Source organism: Salvia hispanica, chromosome 1 (assembly GCF_023119035.1).
Source record: "Salvia hispanica cultivar TCC Black 2014 chromosome 1, UniMelb_Shisp_WGS_1.0, whole genome shotgun sequence".
Classification (NCBI taxonomy): domain Eukaryota; kingdom Viridiplantae; phylum Streptophyta; class Magnoliopsida; order Lamiales; family Lamiaceae; genus Salvia; species Salvia hispanica.
The window spans coordinates 26,226,289-26,238,889 of NC_062965.1; the positions used below are offsets into that span (position 1 = coordinate 26,226,289).

The 12,601-nt window shown below is 35.8% G+C and overlaps 1 protein-coding gene and 1 pseudogene across 1 annotated transcript; both read left to right on the forward strand.

The window, feature by feature from the left end:
- Positions 1-853: 853 nt before the first annotated feature.
- Positions 854-2,795, forward strand: LOC125216147 (peroxidase P7). The gene is made up of 4 exons (XM_048117785.1): positions 854-1,112; positions 1,571-1,762; positions 1,876-2,041; positions 2,190-2,795. Exons 1-4 carry the CDS (start codon positions 897-899, stop codon positions 2,579-2,581), a joined length of 966 nt encoding a protein of 321 aa, XP_047973742.1. The 5' UTR covers positions 854-896; the 3' UTR covers positions 2,582-2,795.
- A 4,449-nt stretch (positions 2,796-7,244) lies between these two features.
- On the forward strand, positions 7,245-11,135 carry LOC125192483 (annotated as a pseudogene).
- The last annotated feature ends 1,466 nt before the right edge of the window (positions 11,136-12,601 follow it).

Below are 12,601 nucleotides of genomic sequence, written 5' to 3' on the forward strand. Positions count from 1 at the left end.
CAGTGTGATATAGTACAATCAATGTACGATGAAGTAACATTGATTGTAATGAATTGTACTTGTAAAATGGTCTGGTCTGAAAAATAAATATGTAATCCCTATTAATCCTCTATAGTTTTTTATTTCTCCAAATATAACTCTCTATAGTACTAAATATATAAATGACTAATCTACCATTTGGTCATCCAAATTTTGATCCATTAGATCAATTTTTTTTCATTTTGTCTTTGTCATAAATTAAGAGGCAATTTGATGAAGGAGATAAATAAATAAAACATGACAAAAAAAATATTTTTTGTCATATAACTCCAAGATAAATGGACATTAATTCTGCATATAATAGAACCATATGTATAAACAAGTTTTATATTTTTAATATAAGATGATTAAGATTTCTTTTATACCTAAAATTCCTCAAAATTACTGCAGATTTTCTGCATATCTCTTCGCACATATATTCACAAAATTTATGTATCTCATAACTACGAACTAAACTAGTTTATAAACATTTTACCATCGACAATCTTGTCACATCCTCTATACCAATATAGTGTCTCAATGTATATGATAAAATATTGGACCCATCATTGACTGCGTGTAATATATAATCTTTCAATCAGTGTACATATAAACAAATATCTTTGACAAATATGTTCAATGGTTAGTTAATCCTAGTAAGCTAATCACTAATACTTATTCTTTTACGTCGTCAATTCTTTTTTTAAAAAGTTGCATTCCCATGCAATTGAGTCTTGAGTTAGGTAACCTGCCCAAGCCAATACCTAGAGAAAGCATTGCTACATTTATCTATAAATTCGTCAAGTTTTCATCAACTTTGCACACCACACTTAACTCTCTTTGATCAATTCATTAGTAAAGAAAAATCTTATTCTTCAATGGCTACATTTTCTTCTTTCAAAGCAGCCATCACTTTGGCAATGTTACTTGTCTTGGTAACAACCTCCTCAGCTCAACTCTCCACTGATTTTTACTCAAAATCTTGTCCTAAACTTTTTGAGACGGTGAGGTCTGCCGTCCATTCCGCCATCCAGAAGGAGGCCCGGATGGGCGCCTCCCTCCTTCGCCTTTTCTTCCACGACTGCTTCGTGAATGTAAGTCTTGATCACGGCTACGTCCACTTTTTTTTGTATATGTGACAAAATAGACACGTCGCAGAAATGGGTGCTATTAAGTTAAGTTGATTATTTTGGCATCAATACTTATACAGTTGCGGAAATGGGTACTATTAAGTTAAGTCGATTATTTTGGCATCAATACTTATACAGTGTTGTTATGTGAGTCATATGTGGAGGCGAACACATGTCAACGTCTGGTCAACACAAGCGAAAATTATGTTGCATTATTTTCTAATTGTAGAAAAATATGAACATGGCTATGTTGTTACAAAATTTATAAAACATGCTAGAAAACAAAAGTCGATTAGGACTACTTATAGTTTGACATGTCATCAATCGACATGCCCATTTTTTATTGCCTAATACCGTTATCTTGTCACAACCCTTACCTAATTAACATGATTTTGAAGAAATATATCTATTTTTTGTAATAGGGATGCGATGGATCTATCCTCCTCGACGACACCTCCTCCATGAGAGGAGAGAAAGGCGCTACTCCGAATCGGAACTCAGCCCGAGGATTCGACGTTGTTGACGACATCAAATCCGCCGTGGAGAAGGCTTGCCCCGGCATTGTCTCTTGCGCTGATATCTTGGCCGTCACTGCTCGCGACTCTGTTTCTATCGTGAGTTCTTGCATCGCCCTTCATAAAAATAAAAATATATATATAATAAGCGTCTTACCAATTAAGCTGCATTTAAATTAACTATATATGCTGCATGATTTATTCTATTTCAGCTAGGAGGGCCTAGCTGGAACGTGAAACTTGGAAGGCGCGACGCCAAGACAGCTAGCCTTTCCGCTGCAAACAACGGCATTCCTCAGCCGACGACAAATCTCAATGGCTTGATCTCTAGGTTTAACGCGCTCGGCCTCTCCTCCAAGGACTTGGTTGCTCTCTCCGGTTCGTTCCTTCTTTCATTAACCGGTTTTTAGTTAACCGGTTAAAGTTGGTTATCAGTTAACATGTCCTAGCTGATCATACCTTCTAATGCTAGCAATGATCTTTTTCACTGTATTTGACCCCACGAGTTGTATTTCCTAAAACACAGGCTCGCACACGATTGGACAGGCGAGATGCACGAGCTTCAGGGCTCGTATCCACAACGAATCGAACATCGACACGTCATTTGCTAGAACAAGGCAGGGCAACTGCCCCAGAGCAAGCGGCTCAGGCGACAACAATCTGGCGCCGCTGGATATTCAGAGCCCCACCAGCTTCGACAACAACTATTTCAAGAACCTCGTCAACCGCCGCGGCCTTCTCCACTCCGACCAGCAGCTTTTCAGCGGCGGGTCCACGGATTCCGCGGTCAAGGCCTACAGCAACAGCCCCGGGTCTTTCGCCTCCGACTTCGCGGCGGCCATGATCAGGATGGGCGACATTAGTCCCCTCACCGGGTCGAATGGGGAGATCAGGAAGAACTGCAGGAGGAAGAACTGATTCGGATTCCTCAGCTGCGATTGATAGTGATGTTTATGTTTGGATTTTATGTTGTTAAGGGTGTTTTATGTTTTGCAGTATTTTGTTTGAAGTCGATTAAATAATTAGGTGTAAGTCCGTTCTGTTTTCAGGTGTTGTTTGAAGCTTTGAGATGTTGTCTTAATGGAGTAAGAATGCTTATCAAGTTTGATATGAAATTGAAATTATTTTGCTAGTATGCGTTAGTATTAGTTGTTAGAAATTTGGGCTTCCACATGACTAATTTGACTAATTTAATGTGTATGGCTATCTTTCAGTTGCCCAATTAAAGTGATCCAATAAAGATTAAAGTTTGGGCTAAAGTGTATTTAATTGTTATGGAAATAAGTGTAGATACCATAAAGTGATTTTCTATTTGATGAGGGACCGAATAGAAAATAAAGGAGTTTATATTTAATATAAATATAAGCTAGGGTTATGGTCCCCAGACGTCAGAAGAACATTCGATATCTCTGTATTCTCTCGGCAGACTATTGCGAAGAATGTCTCTGATCGTTTGGAAGATCCATAGCCGCTGCAAAGCAATTCTACCGTTCAATTCGTTATGGATCAAGGTACGCTTCCGCTCTACAGTTTATCTCCTTCTCCGTCGTTCTCGGTTAATCATCATAGAGAGCTTTATGTAATTGTTCATTCAATTATTCTAACATTAGTTTTTTAAATTGTGGTGGCGGATGAAATTAAGAACAACAATCACTCCCTCCGTTCCATAGTAACAGAGGCGTTTCGTTTTGAGCACTCATTTTGAAAAAATAATAATAAATAGTTAAAGTGGAGAAAGAGTAAAGTAAGAGAGAGAAAATGTAGTGAAGAGTCTTATCTACAATATTCTCTCTCTTACTTTACTCTTTCTCCACTTTAACTATTTATTATCATTTTTTCAAAACGAGAGCTTAAAACGAAACGCTTCTATTACTGTGGAACGGAGGGAGTACAAAATATCATGCAATATAGTTTCTTTGAAATGAAGAACAACAATCAAAATATAGTTTCTGACACAATCCTTGCGACAAACATGCAAATTGCAATATGCAATCGATAACTATCATGACTAATATACCCCTATAATGACATAAATATATTACAAAATGATACTCCTACATGCATGAAATATATAATCTAGATGGTCGACTTACTGATCCAATGAATCAGATTTGGTGTTTGGCATGCACTAGAGTTTAGTTTTTTTTTTAATTTGTTGATGACTTAAATTTGTTATATACTTAAAAGTTAAAAGGACTACAATGTAGTAAAAGTTAAAATTATGAACTCTAATGTACGTAGATATTTTGTCAATTGGACCGTTTTAAATAAATGTCATTTATAGTACATTGTATTGGAAAAATCTAATACTACAAATTTGAAACTAAGGTGCAAATTCTACCAATTGTATTACCGCAAATTCTACCTATTGCATTGTATTAGAAAAATCTAATGCAAATTAGAAAGTGAATTAATTGCAAATTCTACCAATTGCATTTAGGGATGTCAATGTAGCCCGCAACCCGTGGGCTGGCCCGAATAACCCGCTAAATTTATAGGGTTAGGGTCGGAAATTCCTAGCCCGATAAAAATAAAACCCGATAAGCCCGCACCCGATTAACCCTTAATCCGTTAGGGCCATACCCGAAAACCCGATGGGCTGGCCCGATAACCCGGTAAAATTTATATTTTTTAATTTTTTATTCCTAATTCGACACTTCGTTGACTAATTTTATGACATAGATAACTAAAAAAAGATAACTTTCAATTTTATGGTAAATATATAAATTATATATTAAATTTTTTTTAATATAATAATTGTTAAATAAATTAATCTCACTAAAAGAATATTTAATTTTTTATCATGCGTTAAAATTACACGAAATATCACAAATATTAGTATTTTATGATTGAGTTTAAGCATATATATAAAATTTATCATAATTAAATATTTTATATTTTATAAATATAACTAATTTTCATCATGATTTATTTGATTGTTCGAGCCTTAACCTTATCGGTAGCAACCCGATTAACCCGTCGGGCTAGCCCGAAACCCAAGCTTTTAGGATTAGGGCCGAACTTTTACAACCCGAAAGAAATTACAACCCGAAAGAAATCACAACCCGGCAAGCCCGCACCCGATTGACCCGCAACCTAAGTAGGGTTGGCCCGAAACCCGATAGGCCGGCCCGATTGACATCCCTAATTGCATTTATCACATATATTGTATGAGAAAAATCCAATACAAATAAGAAACTAGATTGCAAATTCTACCTGAGTGAACTACATAAAAAGTCACTAACGTTTTCAAAAGTTACACTGCAGGCCCCTAGGGAAAAAAAATACCTCCACATAACCCTATCCTTTTACATAATCACAAATCGGATATTTGTAGCCATTTTTCGGTCGAAAATGCCCAAAGGCCATCAGGGGCATATTAGTCAAATAAGAAAAAGCAGTACACCTACTCCACTGCCTTGCAGCAGACCTAAACTCTGCAATGTCATCATATTTGAAATTTCTCAAATTTTCGATGATATACAACTGGGTATCCTTCATAATTTTTCACACTTATTTATCATTTTCGTTTCTCACACTACAAAATTATTTCCCTCTGACCAGCCCTACCGTCGTTTACTCCCTCTCTCGAAGATTTTTGAAATTGTTGTAAACCTACCGTCGATTGCTCACTCATTCATCCATAGCACGGTAAGCGTACATCGCAAATTAGGTAAGTTCCACTGTGACCGGTAAAATTTAGGATGGTTTTTGTGTGTTCCCGCAGCTGATTTGGTTGTATTCATTTCAATTTAGGGTTTATGTGTACCGGTAAAATGTAGGATGTTTTTTGTGTGTTCCTGCAGCTGATTTTGGTTGTATTCATTTTAATTTAGGGTTTATGTGTGTTAGTCTGCGTCGTTCTAATTTTTAGGCATTTTGCTGATTTTTTAGTTTTAATTTTCAATTCAGATCATTGTTGCAATGTCTTCTTCTAGTTCTCAATCTTATGGGTCAAGTTTCAATTAGAATTGGTCTCGTCAAGAGATTGTGAACTGTAATCATGATCTTGAGGCTGAGCTAGTGACATCTAGGACGGCTACTAATCCTGGTCTACGGTACTATCGTTGTCCAATATGGAAGGAAGATGATTGCAGATTCTTTCGTTGGTTTGATGCGGGTCTATCGCCAAGCCAAGACACTTACTTCCAAAGAATCAAGGTCGAACGAGACAAGTTTGAAGAACAACTCCGATGCAAGAATATTGTGGAAGGTTTTTTTGAGGATAAATTGCGCATGAAAAGTGAGGAATGTGACGAGCTGAGGTTAAAATTGAGCATGAAGACTGAAGAATGTGTAGGTCTTAAGTTAGAAATTGTTAAAACCACCAACATGTCCGAAATATGAAGATTGTAATTTTGTTGTTATGCGTTGTAATTATTTTCCTAATGTAATGGAATGGTAACACTCTTCAAGGGTTTTTTAGTACTAAGAGTTTTGAACACATTTGGTACTAAGTTCTAAGGACACTTTTTTATTGAACACGAAATGAAGTACAAAACAAAACAAACGTTTTGTTGAATAACACCCGAAGTCCAAAACCTTTTGTTGAATAACACCCGAGGTACAAATCGCTCGCGTCATGAAAGTAGATGGCGCAGCGCATGCAGGCCGCCAATGTCAGACAGTGAGCTGAAACGACCGAAATGCCCTTTTAGGGCTTAAGGGCAATATAGACCGAAAAAACACGATTTGTGATTACGTAAAAGGGTAGGGTTATGTGGAGGTATTTTTTTCTCCTAGGGACCTGCAGTGTAACTTTTGGAAACGTTAGAGACTTTTTATGTAGTTCACTCTTATATTTATCAAAAATTTATAGCTCAATTCGCGCCTATACATTTAACAGACACAATAAACATATATAGACACTACTTAAAATTCATCAATAGTTGTAAATCTTCATAAACATTTCACGTTAAAAATGCGTTTGGTAGCTATATTTTAACAATATAATGTTATTTATCATAACTCTACTTACTGCTTAGTTTGTCAGATAAATTAACAGCACGCCCGTGTTATTAATCCTGCTCGAGCATGCCCACACTATTGTTCATGTTTTGTTCGTTTATTTAACTTACCAAATAGGTGGATTTATTTAACCACCTTGATACTCTAACCAAGATAATTCATGTTGATTATTTAATTAAGTACTCTCCAGTTCACATGAATTCATGTTGATTGCTTTAGTAATATGATTTTGTCCATTTATATTAACACAATACGTACCTTGCATATCAAAACATGAAAGATGTTAAGTCATCTGCATCACTTATCAAACATACCAAATTAAATAATCACAAGATTAGCTTAATAATCCGAAAAAAATAGTTTAACATGACTCTACTGTCGAAACTAATTCCAACCTAGATACCAAAAATTGAGTAATTACACAATTCATATATATAAAATGTTTCATATTGGTACAAAATTTTTGAAGCTTGCATAATCTATACTACAAATCAATTCATCCGACGTTTCAATTTAAAATATTATGTCATAGGTGTTTGGCGTCATTAACTTTTTTCCATCTCACTTCAGGAAGGCATTAATACAAAACTGAAATCCCTACACACAAATCAAAATGTCGAACCATCACCGTTCATCGGAGGTGGAACACTTTCCGTGGTGCATCATACTGATGCGCCATGGCGAGACTAGGGTGGAAGAGGACGAACCGTCCTCAAACACATCCCCAACCACAAGATCAAGGTGAACAATAAAGGCACCCAGCAAGCTCAGGCGACGGGGCGCAGAATAAAGGAGATCGTGTCGGAAAACGAGGGGTGGAAGGTGACTCAACTTTATTTTACCCAAATAAAACCTGCAAGTGTACAAGGTTATTGTAACAAATAGCAAGCAAGAGTATATCGTATCCCACAGAGACAATTAAGTGTAAACCTAAGTACCACGAACCAATTTCAACTACTATCCAGACGATCGAGAATTTTGGTTTTAAACTAACAACTACTTAAAGCATATAAAAACAGAGATTAAAATAAGCACTTAAACAAGAAAACAAAGAAGCAAGTTGTAGAAAATGATAGAGAAATATGCAGAATTCAAGGATCCGATGCACAACTCATAGCCTAACTCAATTGAAACCGATTTACCATTTAAAGTCTCCAGAATTGTTGAATCAACCACAAATATAGATTAAACCCCCTCCCGAGGTGAGAAATCCGTAGATTAGGTGTAATAATTGAAGTCCCCTTCTAATTCTTAGACCTAACTCCTAATAGTTCGATTAGATTAAAGATCCCACTCAAAACCTCAACTCTCCCGAGTTTTATTGAATTAAGGAGTGAATTATTCTTCTTTCAAGGTTAAATATTTCATCTCCCGATTATTCTAAGAAACCCTACACTCCCAATTGGTGATCAAGCAATTGTTAGGAAAAAGCACAAGAATAATTCAAACAATTGCAAGAGCAAGATAAAAACGAAGTCAATTGGATTAAAACTATAAATCAATGCATCTTCACCAAGAATTCTACATAAAAGATGTTTAGCTACTCATGTTCATGGTAGAAAACAAATAGAAACAAGGAAAAACAGTGGAAATCATGATGCGAATCGCAATTGGCGGAGGAATTGAAGCTTGAATCTTCAATCTTCTTCCAAGAGTTCTTCACAAAGAGAGGAGAGTGTTTTGTCGCTTGTAGAGAATGAATAGAATTGACCTAATTCTTCCTTCTTATTCCCCTCTTCAAAAATAGCTTTTCTGCTTTGAAAAACGTCAGATTGACTGACCCGGCCCGGTGGAATTAATCCACTGGAAATTCACCCGGCCGGGTGGGAATTCTTCGGTACTCTCTGGAGTCTCGCAAGCTTAATTACGCCACCCGGCCGGGTGTAATTATAGGGCAATAATTCACCCGGCCGGTGGGAATTTCTGGACAGCACAGTGTTCGTATAACGGCCATAACTTCTTCTACCGAACTCCGATTGAGGCGTGCGAGATACCCACGCGAAGCTCTTTCGAAGACGAAGAGATTGATATGCATTAAGGGATGATTGGACTTCAAAATATCCAGTAAATATTGTCTCAAACCAAGGCTTCTGCACATCCACATATTTTGTACCTTTTTCTACACATTCTTAACAAAATGGTCAACATACCAACATAATAGAGAAGTAGATATAAACACGTCCAATAATAGACAATATATTATCAAATTCATACATAACCACCCTCTAAAACCATGTAAAATCCAAGTATGTTAGAAGGTTCTGTTCTACGTCTCTCCGACGAGTAAAACTAGGGAGACCGCGGAGGTGATCATCAGCTGAGGTGGAAGCTTCGAGAAGGATTGGATCATCGGAGTTCGAGAAGAGTGCAGATTGAGGGAAAAACATCGTGGGAATTATCAGGATGTGGAGGAGAGGAGGAAGATTAGGAGAGAAAAGATTAGTTATGGGAGGTTCTTCTACAGATTTCCTTATGGTGAATCCGGTGCTGATGTTTATGACAGGGTTTCTAGCTAGTAAGTTTCTCTATTCAGATGATTATTACTTTACCACCGTACAACAAAAAGAGTCTTACCAGTGAAGACTATGGTTTTAATGCAAAATTGGTAATGTACGAGAAATAGAAAATTAAAATGGTTGAAGTGTTGTTCGGAAAATGAGACTAACAACCTAATTAAAGAGAAAGAACTTACTCCTTCATCTATCATTTAAAGAGTCATTTTGATTCGGCATGGATTTTAACAAATTAGTTGACTTTGTGAAGAAAAGTAAAGGAAGAAAGTTAATGGAATGTAGGACCTATTTTTAGAACTAAGTTTATACTCCCCCCGTCCACGAATAAGAGTCCCATTTTTCCATTTTGATCTCCACGAATAGGAGTCTCGGTTCATAATTACCATAAATAGTAAAGAGACCTCATATTCCACTAACTCATTACACTCACATATCATTTAAAACTAATACTCCCTCCGTCCCACTTAAAATGCAACATTTGAGAATCGGCACGGGATTTATGCAGTGTTATTTTGTGAGTTAATGAAGAGAGAGAGTAAAGTAAGAGAGATGAAAAAGTAGAGATAGAGTTGTTTCCATTTAAGGAAACGTTTCATTTTTAATGGGACAACCAAAAAAGGAAAACGTTGCATTTTTAATGGGACAGAGGGAGTATATATAAGTGGACCTCTATTCCACTAATTTTCTTCCACCCACTTTTATTTACATTTTTTTAAATCCGTGCCGGATAGAAATGGGACTCCTATTCGTGGATGGAGGGAGTAATTGATTTAGATTGTAAAAAGTTAGTCGAATGTGGGGGACCGCATACCCAAAGTGGGAAAAAACAAATGATTTAATAAATCGTGGACAACCAAAAATGGCAAAAATGACTCTTTAAATATTGGTCTCCACGAATAGGAGTCTCGGTTCATAATTACCATAAATAGTAAAGAGACCTCATATTCCACTAACTCATTACACTCACATATCATTTAAAACTAATATATATAAGTGGACCTCTATTCCACTAATTTTCTTCCGCCCACTTTTATTTACATTTTTTTAAATCCGTGCCGGATAGAAATGAGACTCTTATTCGTGGACGGAGGGAGTAATTGATTTAGATTGTAAAAAGTTAGTCGAATGTGGGGGACCGCATACCTAAAGTGGAAAAAAACAAATGATTTAATAAATCATGGACAACCAAAAATGGCAAAAATGACTATTTAAATATTGGTGCACATAGGGAGTATTGTAAAACTACCAAAATTGTCGATACAAAAGATTAATGTCAGGATGGCGCGCATCGGACGGTGCTACACCATAATGTACTACGAAATTTGGACGTTTAGAGAGCGAAAAAAAGAGAAGAAAATTTAATGTTACTTTAGAGTTATTTTTAATTTCTTAATTTTTGTTTTATTTCTTTTTTAGTCCATAGTTAGAGTTTCCTACCCACTTATAAATAGCTGGTTTCATTGTTTTGAATCAGATTATAATTAATAAAAATACTTTAGTTTTCAAAAAATTAGTGTTTCATTGATTACCTTCAATTTAGTCATTCTATACACATTTTAACACCTCATCTCGTGATCATCTACGATCAATTCAATTGATATTTAGAATATATATTCCGCATTGATACAACTTCGTCAATTTATTGTATAATGTCATAAGCTAACTTCCTTTATTTTCCAGGTTTTGTTGAAGGGCTATGGAGGGACATGGAATCCAACAAATTTGGAAATTAAATGAATTTGATAGTAGTCTCACATGGCATCACTATTCTTCTATGTCTCATGAAATGGTTCAACTGTACTGTTGATAAGTTTGAAGACCTTATCAATCCAACTAACTGTGAAAACCTAGTCCTAGAGCTCGGGCCTAATGGCGAATATAGTCTTGCTTCGCACCATCAACTAGACCATCTCAAAATATGGGGACTATCGGATGAGATGATTGAGGATCAAATTATTCGACCTCGAGGTCAACGATCGGCCACATTGTAAACAATCCCGGCCCATATATCCGCTACAGAGATTATGTTTAGATATGTTAGAAGTTAATTGGGCTTCTATGCTTTTATTTCTTTTTTAGTTAAGTGTAATTATAAATTCATTTTCAGGTTTTATTTGTCGGTTCTTTCCTAGATCACATTAGAGTCAAACCATAAAGGAGGCCTATAAAGAATAAATATGTCATCTTTCGTATATTAAACTATGAATCGATAGTTTTCCGATTTGCTTATATGTCCGGTTTTTTAAACATTTTGGTCAACTGCTAGACTAACATATGGACCAATAAAAAGATGCCAATATCTTATGAATCTTAAGTGTATCAAAGATCAGTCATTGGGGTGCATTTGCTAGCATGAATTGGAAACTGAAAAGTGAAAATAAATGAGTTGAGAAGTTATTTTAAACAAACGGAGTATATAATATCTATTACTAATTGTAGACAGAAATTCATGGGTAATTGTGTGAAGACAAGCATGATGCTACAATTACAAGCAATCTGGACTTTGGACCAAATTCAGTCACCATCTCCATGTGAGAGATGTTTGAATTAGTCTTTACACATACACATGTAATCACAATTCAATACATTAATTATTCATAAAACAAATATATTTTTTTCTATGTGTAGTGGGAAGGGAAATATAATGAAGGTCCCAATAAGCTATTCCACAAGCCATAATTATTTAATTATATGTTCCTTTTCCTCCCCTACTACTAGTTGTAAAGGTTGATGATATCTACACGCCAAATTAATGAAGAAAATACAAGTATGTCTACATGGTTATATTTAGCTGTCAAGAAAGGGATTACAATATTACATCTACTATTGTTGGTTGTAGGGAAATCATGCCTCGTTTTCACCCTCTATTCTAAATAGTACTGCGAGTATTATAAATTATGACTTAGCAATAAACACTACATGTGATTATTAATTAAATGAGAGAACATACATATACTTTATTAGTGAAAAAATTGAACTAGCTATAAGTTATGAACTTGAGAGGCCGAATCATGTAATGACACCGGTAATGGTCTAATGGAGGACGTCCCCGGTTAGATATTCTTGCATACGGCAATGGGCTAGCTAGAGTGGGTGGAAATCGTCGGGAGTTCATAGCAAATTGGAGAAGAACAAGAGGAACAAGAAGAAGGTGGTGAAACTGGCACTGGATGGGGAACTATTAATGATCCTTTTCTATTAAAAAAAAAAGTGGTGAAATTGGCAAAATATCATGCATGCGATAAAACAAAAATATGCGTACAACAAAAAAAAATGCATGTTTTAATCAAAACAAAAACTCGCATACATCAAAACATAAACATGTAGGTTTCTCATTTTTGTTTTATTCCTCTTTCTCTCGTTCTTGTACAAATCTCCCTCGTTTTTACTCAAAATTTTGCCAAATCAGTCTCATGTATTTTCTTGAATATATCTAAGTAAGAGAACAATGTTTGGA

Bases quoted from the DNA above. Each gene is read 5' to 3' on its own strand.
- LOC125216147 (XM_048117785.1), top strand. From the start codon at position 897: ATGGCTACATTTTCTTCTTTCAAAGCAGCCATCACTTTGGCAATGTTA. The intron at 1,113-1,570 runs GTAAGTCTTGAT...TTTTTGTAATAG, and splicing joins TCCACGACTGCTTCGTGAAT to GGATGCGATGGATCTATCCT. The intron at 2,042-2,189 runs GTTCGTTCCTTC...CCTAAAACACAG, and splicing joins GGACTTGGTTGCTCTCTCCG to GCTCGCACACGATTGGACAG.